At 37.2% G+C, this 21,822-nt stretch overlaps 3 protein-coding genes and 1 pseudogene across 4 annotated transcripts; 2 read left to right on the forward strand and 2 right to left on the reverse strand.

The window, feature by feature from the left end:
- Positions 1 to 365: 365 nt before the first annotated feature.
- LOC125480735 (cell division control protein 2 homolog) lies at positions 366 to 4,694 on the reverse strand. Its single transcript, XM_048591836.1, has 9 exons — positions 4,538 to 4,694; positions 4,062 to 4,104; positions 3,778 to 3,962; positions 2,739 to 2,859; positions 2,109 to 2,282; positions 1,675 to 1,838; positions 1,432 to 1,519; positions 1,279 to 1,332; positions 366 to 739 (listed from the first exon to the last, which is right to left on the reverse strand). The coding sequence occupies exons 2-9, from the start codon at positions 4,068 to 4,070 to the stop codon at positions 650 to 652; spliced, it is 885 nt and encodes a 294-aa protein (XP_048447793.1). The 5' UTR covers positions 4,071 to 4,104; positions 4,538 to 4,694; the 3' UTR covers positions 366 to 649.
- Positions 4,695 to 11,502: 6,808 nt separating this feature from the next.
- LOC125480706 lies at positions 11,503 to 12,664 on the forward strand (annotated as a pseudogene).
- Positions 12,665 to 12,770: 106 nt separating this feature from the next.
- On the reverse strand, positions 12,771 to 16,146 carry LOC125480762 (rust resistance kinase Lr10-like). The gene is made up of 6 exons (XM_048591879.1): positions 15,406 to 16,146; positions 14,985 to 15,014; positions 14,830 to 14,850; positions 14,678 to 14,716; positions 14,205 to 14,234; positions 12,771 to 14,061 (listed from the first exon to the last, which is right to left on the reverse strand). Exons 1-6 carry the CDS (start codon positions 16,109 to 16,111, stop codon positions 12,929 to 12,931), a joined length of 1,959 nt encoding a protein of 652 aa, XP_048447836.1. The 5' UTR covers positions 16,112 to 16,146; the 3' UTR covers positions 12,771 to 12,928.
- Positions 16,147 to 18,602: 2,456 nt separating this feature from the next.
- LOC125480764 (rust resistance kinase Lr10-like) lies at positions 18,603 to 20,807 on the forward strand. 2 transcript variants are annotated; one of them, XM_048591882.1, is made up of 3 exons: positions 18,603 to 19,360; positions 19,412 to 19,461; positions 19,605 to 20,807. In XM_048591882.1, the coding sequence occupies exons 1-3, from the start codon at positions 18,693 to 18,695 to the stop codon at positions 20,729 to 20,731; spliced, it is 1,845 nt and encodes a 614-aa protein (XP_048447839.1). In that variant the 5' UTR covers positions 18,603 to 18,692; the 3' UTR covers positions 20,732 to 20,807. The 2 variants fall into 2 exon arrangements, with proteins under 2 accessions (XP_048447839.1, XP_048447838.1); XM_048591881.1 differs by having other exon boundaries at positions 18,603 to 19,461.
- The last annotated feature ends 1,015 nt before the right edge of the window (positions 20,808 to 21,822 follow it).

A 21,822-nucleotide genomic window follows, 5' to 3' on the forward strand; every position in this document is an offset into this window, starting at 1 on the left:
AAATTGAACAATCAAATGGAAAAACATACATGACTAAGCATGTGTATAGCGGAAGAAAAAGAGTGTGATTATCATTTCCCAACCAAACATTAAAAATAAAATTCTGCCATGCTTGCCAGAATCGAAAAACATAATTACCCTCGCTATAATGCAGCAAGCCAGTGAGATAACTTGAGAAGCAAGTAATTCCAAAATCTAAGCGTTCCTATCTCACTTGACAACATAACAGGGCACACATTTGGCTATCAATCATAAAAATTTCTCAACAAACAACACCCAGGAAGAACTCCTGCCAAAATTAAGGTCAACCTGCTTGGGTAGGAAGATGAAAATGAGATCGCATCATTTCCATTGAACAAGTGAAATGAGAAAATCTCCAAAGCAAACCTATCTTTTACATTCCTCGAAGGAAAATTGTTTCTCACAGGACATGAACCGTCAATTACAAGCTGTATATCATGAAGGGTAAAAGTTGAAGGTACAGGAAAGAAACTTGAGGGCAGGCGCTGAAGGGAAATCAACGAATCGGAACTATGTCTGAGGAATGAGGAGGAAAAATCACAAACACACAAATTCTCATTCAAACAAAGTTCATAGGATGCTACACTATAGTATAAACATTCTCTGCCAGGAAGTGAAGATGGGAGCATTAGGGTACAAACGCAATATCTTTGAAGTACTCATGCTCAAGAGCACTCCTGGCCGTAATCCTTTTGCTGGGATCCAAGCAGAGCATTTTCTGGAACATAAAAAACAAAGTACTTCAACGATATAAAAACGACACTGCAAAATATATTCTTTTATTTGTGTTTATCATTCATTTTCTTCCCCTATCAAGGCCTTTCGAATTTTCTGGATGTCATGTGGACTGGACTCGTTAAAACTTTAGAGATTGACAAATCCTTCTAACTCCTCAAGTTGTCATGTTGCAGGATTCGGCTCATTAAAAGAAAATGAGATATTTTCATGTAGAATGAACAATGGACAACAAAAATGACTCATTAAAAGAAAATAACAAATTATCATGTAGAACGAACAATGGACAACAAAAAACATCCATATGCAGTTGCTTCCAGGCTATATCAAAGTCCAGGAACCCTTTTTTGTTTCTTTTCCTTTTTCAAGTTCTACTCTAGTACTCCGCCCATATGTTATTACTAACACCTTTGCGGGATCAGCTAGGCACTTGTATTAATACCCACAATTGAATCACAGTGTTGATGTACATATATGAACAACTTTTCCCAAATGAGGTGCAGAAATTGAATCTGAACTTACCGAGAGAAGATCGACACCAGCTGAATCAAGATTTGGAACTACACTTGCCAACTCCTACAAAGTAAAGGATGCTTTACTTAATATTATCAATAGCACATAGGTTGACGATTTTTATAATGGGAGTAGATAGCAACACACATAAAGTTTTATTACCTTAGCAACCCACTTCGGAAAGGAAGATTTAAAATCAGGCAAAGAATTCACTCCAGGCCATGTATCCTCAGTCGGAGTACCCATGATTCTTCATATGAAAAGCAACAGTGTGAGTAGGATAGGATCTATTGAGGATGATGCAATACATTATATGGTTTACAAACATTTGGATGCATATGACTTCCATGAAAAGGGAAAAAATAAGGAAACAAAAGCATAGAGATTTGGTTGGGAATCTTTCACCTAAATATCTTGAACAATTCATCAATCTCAGAGTCCCCAGGAAATAAAGGCCGTTGGTTTACCATCTCAGCAAATATACAACCCACTGACCACACGTCAACTGGAGTGGAGTAATGGCGAGAACCAAGCAGTATCTCTGGCGCTCTGTACCAGAGGGTCACCACCTATGCCGAACCACCATAAATAAATCACTTTTTTTTAACATTAAAGCACACACCCACACACACCAATAGCTCTCAGTTGTTAACATATCAAACAACCGAAATGTTGCTGTTAGAAAGTTTAATTTCAGTACATGTGACTGCATCATATTACTGTTACTAACTGCCACATCTTTCTTTTTTTTTGTCACTTTCAATTGCTAAGAAAAGAAAAATAATCTGAATTTTACAGCAACAGTGAAATCTCAAGATCTACTAGAGACGCATTCAGACCTCATGAGTAAACGTCCTAACAGGAATACCAAATGCTCTAGCCAGTCCAAAATCTGCAAGCTTTAGTGCATTGGTACGACGATCTATCAGCAGATTCTGGGGTTTAAGATCTCTATGAAGAACCCTATGTGAATGACAGTAAGCAATGCCTCTGAGAATCTGGTAAAGAAACAGCTGCAGAAAGAGGACATGACCAATTAAATTCCATTGTAAGTGTAGTAATTCAATAGTTTATTGTCAAAATCGGGATAGATTACGTAACACAAGAAAACTCCAAGACTGATGTAAGGTAACCTCAGTAGAAACTAGAATTAAGGATCACAAGCATCACACTACTTGGGCCATAAGGACTTGAAATCTGCTTCGCAAACTAAGAGAAGAATTGCACAGGTAAATGAATGAAAAATGTAATAGAAGGAACTAAATACAAAGCTTCCAGATGATAGCCTAATATTTATTTAGTAAAGCTAAATTTCTTAAAACAAAAATAGAACACTGCACCTGAGATGAAATACCATAATTTTCTGACCACATAACTACTCAATGGACACCATGTCATTTAAAGGTTTCTAAAAGTAAAAGTTTCTATATCAAAGAATGCCCGAACTTCCAATGTGCAGAGGGACACACTTTTATTTGGCGAAGGTCCTTTGCAAATTCAGGAGTAGAATCCATATGCTTCTTCAGATCCAAGTCCAGGTACTCAAAAACCAGATACAAGCGCTTCTCACTGTGCACTACATCCTGTAACCTGTCAAGCAATATCCATAAGTATTTATAATATATAAATCATTTTGCAACACAACCAAGCTTTAAGGAAAGATGATATGTGTCTACAAAACTAGATCAATTTTTTTTTTTTAAACAGTATAGTTTGTCTTCCACTTAACAGAAGGATTTTGTTTTAAACATTTCTAGGAGGACCCACGTTGCTATTTTATTTTTTGGGGGCCACGCTGTAAAATCACGCATTAGTTAGACACTGAAAGAAATGCTTGTTTCCTGGTCAAGTTCAGATGATCCAGGAAAACAACATGCTCAGAGCAAAGTAGAAGAACGGTGGTTATCAAGGTCAGTCATGCTATATTCTCCGGTTTTGAGAATGTTTGGGATAGAGTTCAGTTTTTGTCTGTGTTGTGGGCATCGGTTTGCCCACAGTTTTGAGGAATTTCGTTCTCCTTATTTTGCTAGATTGGAAGGCAACTATTTTCTGGTTCATCTTTTTTCTTTTGTCAGCTATATGGAGCTGTTAGTTTTTTCCTGAGCTGTAGTGGTTTTTTTGCTCAGGATGGTCTTATACAAGCCTCTCAGTATCTTTTCTTTGTTTTCAGTATAATCGTATCCTTTAAAAAAAAAGGATTGAGTTGTTTAAGTTTCCATTAAGAACAGAATACAAATAGGAAGAAGAACATGATACAACTAAAAATCAAATATGGTCTAAAAATAAAATATTAACTTGAGATCAAAGTCTACTTTTCATCTCCTCAACAACAGGTAATGCCTTTAGAAGTTCTATGATTCAGAAAAGCTGAATGCCCAAACATGTAAATTCAAGCTGTAGATTGGGAAAATCATCAATCTCTTGATCAACCTGTTCTAAAACTCCAAAAATTATCTCATAAACTACTAAATTGATGAAATTAGTCCAATACATGGATGTAATAAATACCTGACAATGTTCCCATGCTGCATTTCTTTCAAGAGGGAAATCTCACGTATAGCAGTGCTTGGCACTCCCTCATCTTCCTGCTCCAAGCGAATTTTCTTCAAAGCTATAGTCTCATTAGTGACACGATCACGTGCCTTGTAAACCACTCCATAAGTTCCTTCACCAATCTTCTCAACTTTCACGTACTACAAAACCGCAAACATCACAATCAGAGAAAATCTATCGATACAAAAATACAACAATCAAAGATCAGAAGCCAAGATAATGGCACAACCATCACTAACCTGGTCCATCCAATCTCTCTGCTAAAATCCAAGCCTTCAAAACCTAAAGGAAACAGCGAAAGTACCCGTATCAATTGTAACTTTCAATTAAACATAATCAAACCATCCTAGTTCACTAAAACTTGCCATAACCCACACTTTCATCTTACAGACCCATATCATTTCTCAAACACCGCCATTCGCACCGTAAAATCCCTGTTACTTCACTGCCCATTATACAACAAATCAACTATCAAATCAACCACCACAGAACTTATCCATTTCTTCACAATTCCTTCCTACTCAAATTCACTGAACATACATTGCATTACAGCCATTAGATCAACCCACCATATCTCAAAACTCAATCATCAGTAAAAACGCAACAAATCAGTGACTAGCGATGGTCAGTGAGCTCGATTTACAGATTTAAACATCCACGTTACGGAAGCAAGCAATTTGAAGAAGCAAAAGAGTAAGTAGAAATAAGCACTTACGGGACGGATCCTCCTCTGAAACCCTAAGATTTCGATTCCTCTGTCTCCTTCTCTGCGCCTGTGTGCTAGTCCTCACTGCAGAGAATGGAGCAGGAGGAGGTAAGAGAGCCCTAATTGCTCGGCACTACTCCTTTGGGTTTGGGTTCCACCACTACTTCAAACTCTAGCTTTTATTATTTTAATTTCTTTTTGAATTTTTATCACAAATAATTTTTAAAATTGATTACCCACGTTACGATGATACGTAAAGTTAATAGTCTTTGAAAATGAGTGTCGAAAATGAATGGGCTTTTTCTGTCAAAACTTTGTTAAAAGTTTTGTTATGTGTTGATATAGCACATGACTGAGTTCCACAAATATAATTAAATATTATCAGGTGAATTAAAATTAGTTAAATAATAAAAATAAATTATTTTAATATAATTAAAACCTCTAAAATAAAATTAAAACATAAATAGTAGAAAAAGAAACCTTCAATGACAGCCCCGTCTCTTCCCTTTCCGATCAACCTCCATCCTGAGTCGCAGCCCCGTCTCTTCCCTCTCCGATCAGCCTCCATCCCAGCAACCTATCTCTCCTGTTGCCTCCCAACCGCTCCGGCGCCAAGCCACTGCAGTACCACATGTTTAAGTGAGAGTGGTGAAGAAGAAGATTTTTTTTCATTTTCCATTTATATAAAAATCTAAATTATTTTTTATTATTTAAATATTGTTAATCCACATGGCAATATTTAATTAGACAGATGAGACCCAGTATGTGCCACATTACTATATAACAAAAATTTTTTTTATAGATTTGTGAAGGAAAGAGCACATTAATTTGAGACACCTATTTTCAAAGACTACATTTGAGATATCTCAACCTATTGGAAATTTAATTGAAATTATTTCGTTAAATTCTCCAATTTTGACAAAAGTGAAGTTAGGGGTATTAGGATAATTTCAAATGTTTCTCGATCTTTTTGGTTAACTCTTGAGTTGGTTAGGTAGAGCTCAATTCTACAAGGGCATAGGCCCAAATTGATCTTGATTACTGATTAAAAGAAGAAGTTAGAAGCGTTTTAAGTAGAAAGGCAATTCAGTTATTGGCTAGAGTGCTATAAATAAAGCAGTTGGCGATCAGGTCACCGACCCCGTTGCTTGCCATGGTCTTTTCTCCTCCATCCGACCTCCGTTTTGGGTGATTTTGGTATCTATAGAAAGCTCTCGATGAACCCAACATCTTGGAGGTGTTAGATTTTTCATTTTCTAACACGTTTTTTAGGTCGAAGCCACAAAGTCCCGAGGGTTTTTCAGCAAGTTATCATATCTCCCATGATTCCGGCAACCATTTTGGTCGAGTGAGGTAAGAAACATCATCTACTTTTCATGATCTTCAAGTTGGTATGCTTGGTTTGTGCATTGGTTGTTTTAGATTTGGGTGTTTAGAACCCTAGAAATCTGGTTTTCTCCGATGATTTTGGCTAGTTTCCGGCTAAAATATCCATTCATCGAGGTCTATCTACCATGTGAATTTGAAGCTCATTCAGTTAGGGCTGAAAATCCGAATTTCTCAAACCCTCCACTAAGGCTACCATTCCATGTGGCAGTGCGTGGGAGCGGCCCTTAGGTGTTGTCTGAGTACCATAAACCTTCTAGTGACCTTGTGAACTTGTGTCTAGCTTGGTTTCTCAAGATTCAATTATTTGGTGCGGTGATCAAATTGGACCACCACTCTTTTGTATGATTGGAGGCGGTCCAACCGTTGGATCGTTGACAATTTGTAATACGTTGTGTTTGGAAGCATAATGAGGCCCTTAGAAATTTAAGGATTGGAACATGTGGTGTTTGGATCTTCTGGATTGAATAACCTTGTATTGTTGACATTACTAGTGCCTGCTTTGACCGACGGTTGACTTTTTTGTCAACGTGCCCAAATTATTGTAGTGTGTCATTTACTATATATTATGTTGTTGAGACTTGATGGAGCTTAGTTGGCTCATCACAATGACATGTCATTCCTGGTTGATGTGCATCTCGATTTACATGCAAGTAACACTTTGCCTCATTTTATGTTCCGATCTTACTAAGTTTCCTAAGTGGGGTTTTATATAATGTGTTAGGGTCCTTGGAGCAATGTCTGTGAACCTAAAAATGCAAAGAACTTCAAGTGAGTCACTTTAATATTATGTAATATGGTTATTACCTGTGAAACTTCCTTGTTATATACTATGTGGTACAACATGGATTTACAAATGATTTTATGATAATGGGTGCTACTATGACATGTTTACCTGATAATGTTATCGAAAAATATATCTATGCTGTGTTTCAAATGATTGTGAATTAAGAGGGCTAGTAAAGGACCACTAACCCAGTGTAATGGGGTAATGCAGCATCAAAATTTGCACCACGTAGCAGTGGTTCATGGATAGTCCCTCCTTGTTAATCCGCATTGGAGAACCATACTATTTATCGATTGCGCCTGGTTAATCCGCGTTGGACAACCCTAGGGTTGCACCTGGTTAATTTGCATTAGGCGATCCTCGTTACCTAGGTATTGCTATACGTGGTTTAGGAGTGATCACACATGGTTAATCCGCATTGGGTGATCACCGCCAATAAGTGTTTTTAGGAATGACTATGCTTGGTTAATCAACAATGGGGACCACTTCCTGCTCGGTTATTGATAGGATTTTTACCACATGTAAAAGTAGCAATAAAACCACTAAAAAATACTTGCAAGAGTACAATGTTATCGTAGTATATCAGCTCAAGTAAGGTCGTTTTCCATATGGATTGAAAGAATAATTTGTAGCTAATTATTTGAAACAAAGTTTCGAAAAGGTTGATTTTGAAATTTAAAATAATAAAAACAAATTTAAATAAAAATAATTAAATAATTGACAAAGTAAAGAAAGCAAAAGAAAACGATTTTGGAAAGTAATTTAAATACTAGGGTTATGCCGTCATCACTAACAATCCTATGCAATTTTACCAATTTTCCTAATGCATATGCTCCTCGTGATGTTCAAGTAAAAACGTACATCTAACATACAATCTGTCTGTGATGTTCAGATCAAATATAAACATGCAAGACTCATTAAACTTTGTGAAAACCCTTTGAAAAACCACAATCTGTCTGTGATGTTCAGATCAAATATAAACATGCAAGACTCATTAAACTTTGTGAAAACCCTTTGAAAAACCATGCAACCCTTAAGAGTGTGATGTTTGCCCTAAGTGAACTTACAATTACTAATCACAAGAAGCCCTCCTCAATTTCAGGGTGGTGTTTCAACAGAAATTGCATCAAATTACTTGTCTAGATACCTTAATGGTCGCAAATCACTAAGACAATTGGATAGTTTAATCGTGGTGATTAATAATTCAAAGCAAGCATGCATCCATTCATAAGCAAATTAACAAAATCACAAATGCATGCTAAGGCTCATGACTTCGCCCTAGCAATAGTAATTAGTTACGCATAATCATAATAAAAACTAAAGAAAATATCATTAACTAGAAAAAGGATTGAAAACACCTCGCAGTTAAAAAGTCTGAAATTCTCCAAAATAATGCGTCTCTCCCTCTAACCGTAATGGCTAAATAGCCTTATTTAGACTACTAGAAAAGATCTTCTAAAAACTAGGAAACATAATAAAATAAGATAACTAGGAAATACATTCCTATTCTAACTTTGGGCTGCCCAGCCACAAAGAATCCCACGTTTTTTGGATCTTCAAGGCACCAAAACAGGCCCAAAGCTTAAGATGCCCCGAACATAATTGCAAAAGGACTCGAACCCAAAAGACATCATCTTGGATGCCAAAAAGCCCAAAACGTCACTTTGACAGCACTGCGTGCTGCTTCTTTATTTCATCGCCATAATTAAACCGCTTGATATAAAAGTTTGAAACTTTGATACGAACACATTGAAAGACTAACAAACATCCTCTAATTAGAATCACTCCAAAATTCATCCGTTTGAATACTTTTTGCTAAAGAGGAAGTCGAATGTCCTAAATATAATTCAAAGTATTAAAATTCTACCAATTAACCAAAAAATTAATACTAAGATTAGGGTAAAATATATAGGATAATATCGACTCATCAGTTACCTATTGTAGGATTTGATCGAATTGTATCTCTTTATGGCCCTAGACCTAGTTTATTACATATCTTAAAGAAGAGATTGAATACATGTGGGCTCAATCTAGAAACAGTTGAATCGAACAATTTAAATGATAGTGTTGCCTAAAAGAGAATGAATTCGAATGTGACTCATTCCTGCTCGATACAAAAAGAGATGCAAAGATATATAAAAAAGATACCGATCTCATACCTACATGTGTTGGTAGTATTGATGGTGTGTCATTCCTACACAACTTCGGGTTGTATGATGACTAATAATTATCTCAAAAGACATGTGGTGAGATTTAGATTTGAGGAACCATTCATGTACGTATTTAATGAGGTGTATGTTGGTTATGTTATAAAATATGTGGTAATTGGACCCTTGTGATTATTCGGAAAATGATGAAAGGCTAGTGGTGAGTCAAAATTTGAAGAGATTCATGAAATGATAATGACGGTAATCAGATTGATGAATTGATCCAATATTCATAGGAAAGTCCTATGTGGACGTAGCCACTACTTTTATATTTAATCATTTGATCTTACTTATATTTACATATGTTGTATTATTGTCGCTTATACGAGCTTCGCAACTTATCTAGGTTTTGCTTTGCCCCATGCACTATTCCCATGGCACAAGGTTGTTTGCAGAGTAACCGGTAGCAGTTAGAGGAGAAGATTTCAGGTGATGTAGTTGTGTGAGTAGTGCACTCGAGAGTAGGTATTGTTACCCTTTGTTGTACTTTATTTACGATGAAGCTCTGATGTATATTGTATGTATGAGCCTCAATGACTCTTATGAATTTTATATTGTACCATTACTATCCTACCATCACATGTCAATTTCAAGCGTAATTTAGGATCACCATGACTACTTTTGGTGGTATCAAAGCAATGGTCCCCGGACCACAATTAATTCCAATTCATAAAGTAGCTCATGTGCAAGTCAAGTATGGGCTTCCCATGTGCAGGAGTCCAAATTTAACCATATTTGATAGTTATGTAGATTAATGTGAGGAGTCTACTCATCGTTCAATATGTTCTACATGATGTTGTGTGTAATCCTAAGGATCGGTAAAAATTATCCTTTCTATTAACAAATATAAATAAAAAAAAAAAGCAAAATACTATAGAGATCACATGTTTGTACTACATTGGTATACCATATTGTGATATGACTGTGTACATGCTCACATCTTGTAATGAGTTTATCTCATTGAATGTTAGTTGTATGTATCACTTGCCACCACACTAGAGAGATATTATTTGAAAAACATGTTAAGACTAACATTTTCTAAAAAAAAAGTCTTGTTGAAGGTTTTTTTTTTCTTTTTGAATAAACAATATTATCTACACTAATGGGCTAGCAATTATGTGATTCAAATTCGCCTTGACGAGAATCGAACCTAAAATCTCTCAATTACAAATGAAAATGAATACTACTAGATCGTTACTAAGTGACAAATCTTAAAGTTAAATGAACTGAACAAACAAGGTACAGAACAAAATCAACCGCATTCAAATCCCTAAAAGAAACGAATAATATTAAAGTATACACAAACCACAACAGAAAATGATCAGGAGTTTATTGCCAAGAAAAACAGGGGAGATCTTAATCAACACAGATGAGACAAGCAATTCATCTGTGAAGTTCAATCATTTATCAGAAACCCCAAACACAACGGGATCCAGGGTGTGACGATGTCAGGAAAGAGCCACGTCAACTAAAAGTCAGTCTACTTGATTTGATGAGTTAGGAATAAAAACCTGATGTATACCTAAGGGTAGTTTACTTGCTTACTTTAAAGAGTAAGGAAGCAGGGTGCTTCCTACTAGAACACAATATGGATCCTCCTCCCCACGGATGAACACTAAACCTTGCCTTGAAAGCCCCATTTCTTCTCGTGCGTGCTAACGCAAGCTGCATTGTTTGAGAAGCAGAAGATTCGAGAGTCCAATCTGAAAATACATGCATAGATAATGGTCTACTGAAAAAGGCCGATGACGGACAAGGTCTACTCGACATAAATTATAAAGTTAATGAAACCTTTCACAACAATCTTTCACAAAACTTCCTAATCAGAACGGTTCATTATTAGACCGCGGCATTTGATTCGCCGAAAGCAAGCTTGCCCGTGTTTGATCTCTTCCATCTCTGCCCTCACCTAATGTTGAAGAAATGATTGGCAAGATTTGCCTTAAGTGTCAGTTGACAGACTTGAAGTCTAAATCACGTGTTATGTGATTGATAACGACACGTCCTACAAAAATATACATCTAATACAAGCTTCGTCATGCATAAATGTGGAACTTTATGAACCAAAGTAGGCAGTATGAACATGATATGAGCGAAAAATGACACTCTCTCAACAGATTGAATGGAATTGAGTAAAAACAATCTCAAAACTGATGAGAAGAATAATGAAAATTCCGAGTTATCCCATTAGTGTTTAAGATAAGATGCCATGAAGAACATCAATGCTCTGCAGAGCTATTCTCACAAATGTTATGTACAAGATTATTATTCCTGCTTACTCCCAAATAAAAGCTTTATTTTCAAGCACTGCAAATCACCATCCAGCTTTAATTTGTCCCATCAGTCTTCTACAAAAGCGAAACGACGGTAATAAGTGCATCGGTGGCCCTGGCGACGGAATTTATGGCGTCTCTTCATTCTTTCAATTATTTCAAAGCTTCCCGGCTTTGTAGTCCTGTACAAAGATGTATGATGTTTTATTAGTTCCATTTGGTGGTTGGGTGGGAAATGAATATCAAACTCTTCATTCCAAATGGTCTAACCTAATTGTGTAGAATGTGAAGCAGAGGGCAAGAGATGTATATGGCAGAACAATGGCACCAAGAACGAAACTGAATTTGTTCACTGGAGAAAACCAAGTAAGGATAATGCGTGTAAATATTATTTCGCATGTATTCTGCTCATGAAGTTTTTAATGATGATGATTGATATACTCTGCTACATGTTGTGATTTTTTGCTTTCATGTAATTAGCGGCTTATATATGTGGTAAAAATATTAATTAATTTCGAGAAATGACAGTCTAATTTACGCAACTGTCTTTTACAGGCAAAACAAAGACGTTTGTGGCCACAGGTGAGTTGTGTAGGACTGGTGTTTAGCTTTGTTTCACGCCACTAGCGCTGACAGAAAGGAAAAAGAGAATTGATTGAAAAGTCGATAAAAATTTGGCAGACTACAAAGCTCTCAAGCCAAGGAGATATTCCCATGCAGATACTAAGAGGATTACAAATCAATTCAAGTACAAGTTAGGCCAAAGCACATACGGAACTGTTGTTAAAGGAAAGCTTTCTTTTGAATGCTTTGTTGCTGTAAAAGTAATTAACAATTCCAAGGGCAATGGGGAAGAGTTTGTAAATGAAGTGGGAACAATGGGTCATATTCAACACGTCAGTGTGGTTCGCTTGGTTGGTTTTTGCGCTGATGGATTTAGACGAACTCCGGTTTATGAGTTCTTTCCCAATGGTTCGCTCCAGGATTATATTTCATCTGTAGATAGTAATTTCCTTGGTTGGGATAAGTTGCAAGATATTGCTATTGGCCAAGCCAAATGAACCAGGGATGTGATCTACGAATCCTCCATTTCGCTATCGAACCTGGTAATGTTTTGCTTGACCAAAACTTCACGCCAAAAATCTCTGATTTTGGTCTGTCCAAGTTATGTTCCAAGGATCAAATCAGTGTCAATGACTACAGCGAGGGGGACCATGGGATACGTTGTACTTGAAGTGTTTTCCAGGAAAATGTGTCTTACAAGGCAGATGTCTATAATTTTGGAATGCTGCTACTTGAGATGGTAGGAGGAAAGAAGAATATTGGTTCAACAATAGAGGACACGACAAATGAAATATACTATCCAAAATGGATTTGTAATCTTCTAGAGGAAGGAGATGACCAACGAATCCATATTGAGGAAGAAGGGAATGGTAAGATTCCAAAGCAGCTTGCAATTTTAGGGCTTTGGTGCATCCAGTGACACTCGGTGGATCATCCTTCCTTGAAAATGGTGGTTCAGATGTTAGGAGGAGAAAACTTGACGATGCAAGCATCCCTAAAAGGCTCCAACAGTTAATAGCAATTGCTGAATTAGAGTAACATGTATATGTATACGCACCAACACCAGTAGTTCTTAGATGAATCCAAGCCCAAACAATTACAGATGACAGTTCTTCACTTAAATCACTTTAAAGTAAGAATTTAACTAATAATACATTATTGCACTTTCTCAACAATTTGATCATCACCTAGCTGACAATGAACATGTTAGCTCCACGTTAGAACATATTGGGTTCGATTTATTGACTTGAATATCACCCACAGTCACAGGCGTCTCTTGTGGGCATAAAGAAGGCCTGAGAGGCATTTGCAGACATTCAACATCTCCTCCAAGCATTTCGACAACTTTGGACATTGAAGGGCGATCACTTGGTTTCATTTGAATACACCACAAGGCGGTTATAACCATCTTTCTTATTACTTTCTTTTCCTCCTCTGTAACATTGTCCATTTCCAAGTCATTTCCCACAATATACTGATCGTACACCCACACTGGGAAGTAGTTTTGGCTTGAATGCTCTACCTTTGCATTCCAATTCTTCCTTCTGCTTGCCATTTCCATCAACAACATTCCAAAACTATAGACATCTGCCTTGTATGAGACGCCTCCAATATTTTTGTAGAACAACTCAGGAGCAATATACCCCAATGTACCCCGTGCTGCCGTCAAAGGGACAATGCTATTATCTACGGGATACAATTTTGCAAGCCCAAAGTCAGAAACCTTTGCTTTAAAGTTCTCATCAAGAAGAATGTTATGAGGCTTGATGTCGAAATGTAGAATTTGCATTTCGCAACCTTGATGTAGATATTCAATCCCTTGAGCCACTCCAAGAGAAATCTCGTACATGTTCTTGATAGTCAAGGGAAGACTTCCTTCTTTGGAATAAATGTATTTATCAAGAGAGCCATTAGGCATGAAGTCATATACTAGAGCGCGCTTTGATCCCTCGACACAATATCCAACAAGTTGCACCACATTAGCATGGTGAATCCTTCCGATCGTAGATATTTCGCTAATAAAATCTTGGCCATTAGCTTTGGGCTTGCCCAAGACTTTAACTGCTACAAAACGGCCACTGCGGAGCTTTCCTTTAAATACAGTGCCAAAGCCACCTTCACCCAACTTGTGCTTGAACCGGCGAGTCATTTTCTTGATGTCCGAGTAAGAGTACCTTATAGGCATGAAGTTGTTATCGCATTGTAGAAAATCTTCTATTGTGCTATACATAGACAAATGCCTTCTGCGCCATCTATAGATTAAAAAAGCAGTCACAACTGGAACTCCAAAAATTATTTTGGCTAGGACAAGTAACCCTGCATGCATTGACATTAATATGTTAGATCCACTGCTTACTACTTTTGTTCCCTTTCTTTCCAAATTCCTTCTTTGATGTAATTAAAGAGAGGGAATGGGAAATCTATATATGCTAATAATACAATCTTGTCTTAGTTCTTACCGATGCATATGAGTATAACCCATCCACGTACTGCAACAAAATCAATCGACTATGAGTTTGAAAAGTGCATAAAGTGAAAAAAAGATCGAAGCGTGCCTTAATTGACACCCAAATTTTAGTTAAGTTTCACTCAACTAAAAAATTGTCATTATGCTTCATAATTTGCCGTCGGTTTTGAGTTCACCCAACCCACCAAGCAGCAAGTACCACTCACTAAAAGAAAGAGAACAAACACACACACACCACCAAGCAGCAAGTCTGTCAGTCATTTCATTTCCTTCCCCTTCCGGACACTTGAAATTGACAATCTCGATTAATTTGATTTTGGGTGAACATAAAAATGAGGGCAGACTTTGAAGTTTATAAGTGACAAAATGTTTTAGTTAAGTGAACTTAACTAAAATTTGGGTGCCAATAATGACACCCAAAACCAAGAGACTTGAGCGTATGGACTAATTAACTGAAGCTCTTACCGATGTAGTTGTTGTGAAACAATGAACTCAACTTGCCAGCTGCAATAGATACATATTATAGAAAAGTGAGCAAAGTCATACACTTACTAGGTTTAAGAAGTACAGATAGAGGCCAAAGAAATAAAAGAAGCTTTTGGGGAGAAATTTCTTACGCAACCAGATCCTTTCACGACCTGCAGTGAAAAATGTGAAGAAGAATACACAAAATTAGCAATAGCTCACCCAGTCTTCAAAATTTAAAAAATCAAGGCTGTCGACTGAAAATTTGTAAACATTGCATAAATAAAACTATAAGAAGACCGCTTACTGATTTGCTGCCATAGAAATTGAAAGAAACCTACAGGAACAAAGAAAGAGCAAGACCATATTAGCATAACAAGTGTGAGGTACATAAGTCCATATCAAGAATTTAAGCTAAATCACACAATGGGTCCTCAATAATCAGATATTGAACTCGCTATTTATATAAGTCAAACATGAGACCTCCTACCTACAAATTTATTGGAATACCACTAGCGACATATGTTGATACCTTTAATCCATCTTCCATACAATGGATTGCAAATTAGGATATACCTGAACTGGTTATTTAGTCAGTGTGCGAGTCCGAACAATTAACCAGGACTTTATTCTTGCTTGAATGTATGTTATATGTTCATAGTTTGACAAGGCAATTATTTTTCAGACTACATACACAAGTTTATTACTTTAATCGAGAGTTGACGCACCTGAAATGGTCTGCGGAAAGCACGTAGACACATAATTCCCGGTCCAATATTTGCCTTGGCAGCGTATTGCATAAGGTGCCTCGAATCCAAGCTCAAAGCCATACATGAGCGCATTCTGTATGTCTTTATAAGAGACGTTGCTGTAGTCAACGTGGTTGATGGGAGCCAAAGTCATCCACTCTGCACTGCAACCCTCATCCAAATCCCATAGTTCTATTTCCCCGACCTTGACATAGCTATACGTTTTTGGTTGGCTCGAAGAAGAACTTGTATTATTCAAGCATGGAGCAGTGTCCACGTACAGAGAAGAATTCAATGGATTCGAACACATCAAGTAATATATAGATGTTGAAGGCCATGACGAATATAGAATAGTGTCGGGCGGAATATTTTGAGGCATGGAAGAGCAATTGTTGCTTTGAAGGCCAAAATCTACAAGTCGGATTGTCTTCTTATCGTAGTTGATTGCCTGGACGTAGTATTTTCCGGAAGAAGGTATGTCTAGTACTGTAATGTTGCTCTCACAGGACAGAGTATACTTAACGTTGCCACAGTGCTTCGGATCATCGTTCAGTCGAAAAGGATAGCTTATGTTGTGGATATGGCCGCAGGATGAAGTACATGACTTGGCACAAGTTTCACTGCAAAAGCAAAGAAAAAGAAAGGCTAAGCTTAAGGTGAAGGACCTGCTTCCACTAATTTCCATTGGGGGGAGAGAGAGAGGGAGAGAGAGAGGTGTACTAGTAAACACCAAGTAGTTATATAATAAGGTGGGGTTAAAGCACTTTCCGTGAAATTGCAGTATGCACATCAAATATTCTAGAGAAAAGTCGGTCAATGGTGTCCTAGGGACTCTTAAAAATGGCTGAATATGAAGGCTATGAAAGTGGCAGACTGAATGAATTTCGTTTGTCATTGACTGAGTATATTGGACAATATATACACAACTAAGTCAACTAATCAACCCTACATCAATGGCTAGGAAAAAGAACCCCACATTTAGTGGGATTTGACTCAAACCAATTTAGGTAAATATAGAATTTTTATCACAAATGATCTTTGAAATTGACCATCATCATCAAAATAATCCCTGAAATTGGAAATCAATCAAGGTAGTTCATGAAAATACTTAAGTGCTGATGTGACACATATATGGATCTCATAGGTCTTTTTTTCTCACAAATCGTTCTTAAAATTGACCCGCGACATTAAAAGAGTCCCTGAAATTGACCCGTGACATTAAAATGATCCATGAAATTGAAATCAATCAATGTAGTCCTCCAAGTGTCCCAAATCAATGTAGTTATATTTTGTAAAAAAATCTGTTATGTGTTGATGTAATACATAATAAGTCATACAAGTCTAATTAAATTAAAAAAAAATCAAATGGGTTTAATAATTTAATAGTTAATAAAATATTGTCAACCTGAAAACCCAGTCCTGGAATCACCACCGATCCCAGTCCACATTCCTCTACCTCCTTCGCTGTCTATTCTCTAAAAAAAAACTCAATTCACCCATCTTTACACACTTCGATCGAGATCACCGTTGGTGATGGCTTAGCCCAATTGGCAATGACTTCTGGGCCTATTAATGTTAATATTTAGGCGATTAACATCCTCATAACATTAATCTTGGCGAGCTTGTTCGATGCTTCCCTGGTGGTCTGGAGACTCAAAGAACGGTGAGGTCCACCTTGAAATAATAAGGTTATAACCGAAGTGCGTCTATTGTTAGTTAAACCATTTCCAAACCCCCTCTTAAGCCTTGTTTAAGCCTTGTGCCTTTGAGAATTTATAGAAGGGATCTCTCTTCAGAGTAGGCCTACTACAAGAAAAAAAATTCCATTGTGCAAAAAGGTATTTAGACAACTTTTTTAATTAATTCTTAAACCCACATCAGCACATAACAAATTTTTTTTATAGAATTGTGGCGGAATGATCATATTGATTTGCGACACCTATTTTCAAAGACTACATTCATCGATTTTTAATTTTAAGAACCATTTTGATGGTGTAATCAATTTCAGGGACCATCTTGATGGTGTGGGTCAATTTCAAGAACCATTTATGATAAAAACTTGTAAATTTTGTGGGGCCTATTTATGTGTCACATCAGCCCTTAATGAAATTTTTAACAAAATTGTGATGGAATGACCACATTGATTTGCGATACTTATTTTTAGGGACTATATTGATTGATTTTTAATTTCAGAGACCATCTTGATAGTAATGATTAATTTCATGAATCATTTGCAATACAAATCTGTAAATATATTAACAAAATATATACATATAATATTTCTTAACAGAGAGAAGTCGCTTAATGGTGTTTGACGCAGTCCATCAATGACAAGAAAAGACAGACTTGTGAAACAATAATGCTCTCTCTCTAGATGTCCATGCAATGGGAGATATGAGCAGAAAATATGACCTAACCTTAAGCAGTTGTCCTGGTCATGCATTATTTTAAGTTACAGGTTATAACAAGGCAAATAGAAAAAGGAAAAAAAAAATCATTTTGTACAATTACATATGTTATTGTCACGGTCATGCATTTATTGTCATATCCCGGCCTATGGAAGATCACTTTTCGGGTCTGCTCCATCACCGTAGCACGATATTGTCCGTTTTGGGCTTACCATTTCCTCACAGTTTTGTTTCTGAGAACTCACGAAACTATGAAGTTAATGAGCTCCCAAAAGATCTCGTGCTAAGTAGGGATGAGAATATACATTTAAGAATCACTTCTCTGAACGATGTGAGATGTTACATTTATATAGAAAGAGTTCTTTTGTCAAAAAACTTTCAAATGATTGCGGTCAAGAAACACAATCTTTTCATAATTTATTATTGTCACCACACATCATAAACAATTTGTTTTAAAAGCACAACAATACCAAATTAACTCTCAATACTACTATTATTCTCCTTAGCGCTACAAGTTTCACTGCAAAAGCAAAGAAGGAAGGCTAAAATTAAGGCGAAGGACCTGGGTCCTCTAATTTCCATTAGAGAGAGAGAGGTGTACTGGTAAACACCAAATAGTATTATAATATAGGAGAGGGGTTAAAGCACCTTCCGTGAAGTTGTATAAGGACTTCAAATATCCAAGATAAAAGTCAGCCAACGGTGTTTGACACAGTCAGTCAACCAAAGACACCAAGTAGTATTATAATACGGGAGCCTTCCGTGGAGTTGCAGTAATTCAACGGCAAAGACAGAACTGTGTAATCATAATGCTCCCTCTATCTCTCTTTCATTAATGGAGGACAGTGTATAATTAGTATGTATATATCTCCGCTTAATTACACAAAAGAAAAATCCATGCGCATTATTTTTGTTATTATTAGCTCAGAAATGCAGAAATTGTTCATCTCTTCCTTCTGCATATTGTTATTGGTTTTTTTCAAACTAGTTGGAGCAAGCCAATATGTATGCCCGGAATCCGAGTGTGGCGATGATCAAGGCCCGGCTGTCAATTTCCCATTGCGCATCAGCCGCACACATCATTGTGGAAATCCTGGGCTTGAATGCAATGGGAGGTATGAGCAGCAAATACTAGTTAAATTATTTGTCAAACACATAGATTACAAGCGTCAGGAAATCCAAGTGTATTCCCCAAGTAACTGCCTGCTGCTAAAGCCTGTCGAAATCACAAACATAGAGTACAAGCGTCAGGAAATGCTAGTGCATCCCCCAATTAACTACTTGTCATATTTTAGCTTCAGTAACGTTACCTTATTCAGTTGTCCTACTTCTGTTGTAAGAGATACGAATGCGTATCAAGTCCCTTGCCTCGGCGACCCTGGCAGCAGAATTTATGCCATTGATTCTACATATCTATTAAAAAATCTCTTCCAGAATCTACAATCTTGTTCAAAGATGTATGATGTCTTATCAGTTCCGTTTGGCAATTGGGTGGGTAATGGCCGTGTTCTTCAATTCAAATGGTCGAAACCAAATTGTACAGAATGTGAAGCAGAGGGAAAGAGGTGTAGATGGAAGAACAATGGCACCAACAGTGAAATTGAATGTCAACACGTGAGGAAACCAAGTAAGGAGAAGATTATATTCATTGCTAGTTTTAAACATCGTTACATTTATGTCTCAGTAATTATTATTTCAAGGATGTTGTCCGATCCATTTTTCTGAGGATATTAATTGTCAGTCTCGATTTAATTTGCAATTCCTTTACAGGCAACACATGGAAATTAGTGGTTACAGGTGGAATCCTGGGTTCTTTGCTTCTTGTTCTACTGATGATTGCAGCATATCGGGTATATAGCGCTGACAGAAAGGAAAAAGAGAGTCAATTAAGAATTGAAAGATTCTTGGAGGATTACAAAGCACTCAAACCAAGCAGGTATTCGTACGCAGATATTAAGAGGATTACAAATCAATTCAAGGACAAGTTGGGCGAAGGAGCCTATGGAACTGTCTTCAAAGGAATGCTCTCTTCTGAATTCTTTATTGCTGTCAAAGTCCTCAACAGTTCCAAGGGAGATGGGGAAGAGTTCGTAAATGAAGTGCGAACGATGGGTCATATCCACCACATCAATGTGGCTCGCTTGGTTGGATTTTGTGCTGATGGATTTATACGTGCTCTTGTTTACGAGTTCTTCCCCAAGGGTTCCCTGCAGGATTTCATTTCATCCGCAGATAGTAAGAATTCCTTTCTTGGTTGGGATAAGCTGCAAGATATTGCCCTAGGCATAGCCAAAGGAATTGAATATCTTCACCAAGGATGCGATCTACGAATCCTGCATTTCGATATCAAACCCCATAATGTGTTGCTGGACCAAAACTTCACTCCAAAAATTTCTGATTTTGGTTTGGCCAAGTTATGTTCCAAGGATCAAAGCTTGGTGTCCATGACTACAGCGCGGGGGACCATGGGCTACATTGCACCCGAAGTGTTCTCCAGGAATTTTGGAAATGTGTCTTACAAGGCAGATGTCTATAGCTTTGGAATGCTGCTACTTGAGATGGTAGGAGGAAGGAAGAATATTGGTTCAACCACAGATAACACTACAAATGAAATTTACTATCCACAGTGGATTTATAATCTTCTAGAGGAAGGGGATGACCTACGAATCCATATTGGGGAAGAAGAAGATGGTAAAATTCCAAAGAAACTTGCAATTATAGGACTGTGGTGTATCCAGTGGCACCCATCGGATCGTCCTTCCATGAAAACAGCGGTTCAAATGTTAGAAGGAGGAGGAGATAGCTTGACCATGCCGCCTAATCCCTTCATGCCTGCAGGTCCTACAACTAGAAATGCAAGACGCCTAGAGCTAGAAGCAATTGCTGAATTAGAGTAAAATGTATACAAAAATGTATAGTAACATTCGCATTGAATGTGTAATGATTCAAACCTAAGAGATATTTTGAGAACCATTTCGTCTTGGTACCAAACAAAAGAAGTTTGTTTCCACTCCTTATAGTAACATAAGCCTTAGATGCCAATTATTGTTTATCAGTTTTTTAATTTATTTTTGGTTACTGTAGAAACCTAGAAGGAAATCGAGCACTGGACTTACCAAATTCTAACTCATTTCTACACACCAAGAGCTTGATTTCGGCTCTTATTTATACTATTTAAGCTATAAGCCGTGACAATAATTAGAGCACTATCATTTGTTGTGAGCTTCAACTGGTTAGCATTTTTGTATGTTTTAAACTTTTAATTAGAATATATATTTCATTTAGACTTATCTTGCCATAAGGCATGTCATTCCCTCCCAAGTTTTTCTCTTCGCGTTGAGTTTGGGATACGAAAACTTGCCAAGCAAAGTGGATTGATTAGTAACCGAGGCTAATTATTCGACTAAATATTATTTAGAATTTTAATCAAAAGAAACAACATGAATTTTTTTTTGTTTGATTTGAAAACTATAAAATGAGGGGATTAAATTGTTAGTTGTTAAAAGTAGAGAAATCGGTAGAGATCAAATCCGTACAAGAATGTATAGACATTATTACGCTCTATCACAAAGATAAATCACATAAAACAAAACGTAGTACTTTTGAGGATGGAAGAAACTTCATGGATAACGGGTAATCAACACAATATTAGGTGGGGATGCAGAGGTGACGCGGAAGGAATTGGCGGGCTGGTGGTCGTGGGTTGTGGCATGCAGAGGGAATGGAGTTGGGGACGCAAGAGATTGCGTGGAAGGTAGAGGCTGCTGTGGAAGGTAGAGGCTGCTGTGGAAGGTGAGCGCAAGGGAAGTAGCCGACCGTGTGGGCTGCTGTGGTTGATCCACTAGGGTGGGAGGATAGCCTTATTGACCAAATTATAAAGCGCATAGCTTTTTGACAAAGAGATAGTCAACAAATACGCCACGTTTTGCACGAGTATCAAATTTATGAGTGGGATGGACACTCATTTTCTTCCTTATTCATGTTTGGT

The sequence above is a fragment of a genome, unplaced genomic scaffold (genome assembly GCF_019419815.1).
Source record: "Pyrus x bretschneideri cultivar Hongxiangsu unplaced genomic scaffold, Pyrus_bretschneideri_v1 Contig35, whole genome shotgun sequence".
Classification (NCBI taxonomy): Eukaryota; Viridiplantae; Streptophyta; class Magnoliopsida; order Rosales; family Rosaceae; genus Pyrus; species Pyrus x bretschneideri.

Excerpts from the sequence above, each read along its gene's own strand:
- LOC125480762 (XM_048591879.1), bottom strand. The coding sequence starts at position 16,111 with ATGGAAATTAGTGGAAGCAGGTCCTTCACCTTAAGCTTAGCCTTTCTT. Across the intron at positions 15,015-15,405 it reads CTTTCCGCAGACCATTTCAG|GTTTCTTTCAATTTCTATGG; the intron begins GTGCGTCAACTC and ends TTGTTCCTGTAG. Across the intron at positions 14,235-14,677 it reads GTTTCACAACAACTACATCG|TACGTGGATGGGTTATACTC; the intron begins GTAAGAGCTTCA and ends ATTTTGTTGCAG.
- LOC125480735 (XM_048591836.1), bottom strand. Across the intron at positions 2,283-2,738 it reads AGGACCTTCGCCAAATAAAA|CTGTTTCTTTACCAGATTCT; the intron begins GTGTGTCCCTCT and ends CTCTTTCTGCAG. Across the intron at positions 1,333-1,431 it reads TTCCGAAGTGGGTTGCTAAG|GAGTTGGCAAGTGTAGTTCC; the intron begins GTAATAAAACTT and ends TTTACTTTGTAG.
- LOC125480764 (XM_048591881.1), top strand. The coding sequence starts at position 18,693 with ATGTATATATCTCCGCTTAATTACACAAAAGAAAAATCCATGCGCATT. Across the intron at positions 19,462-19,604 it reads TCAACACGTGAGGAAACCAA|GCAACACATGGAAATTAGTG; the intron begins GTAAGGAGAAGA and ends ATTCCTTTACAG.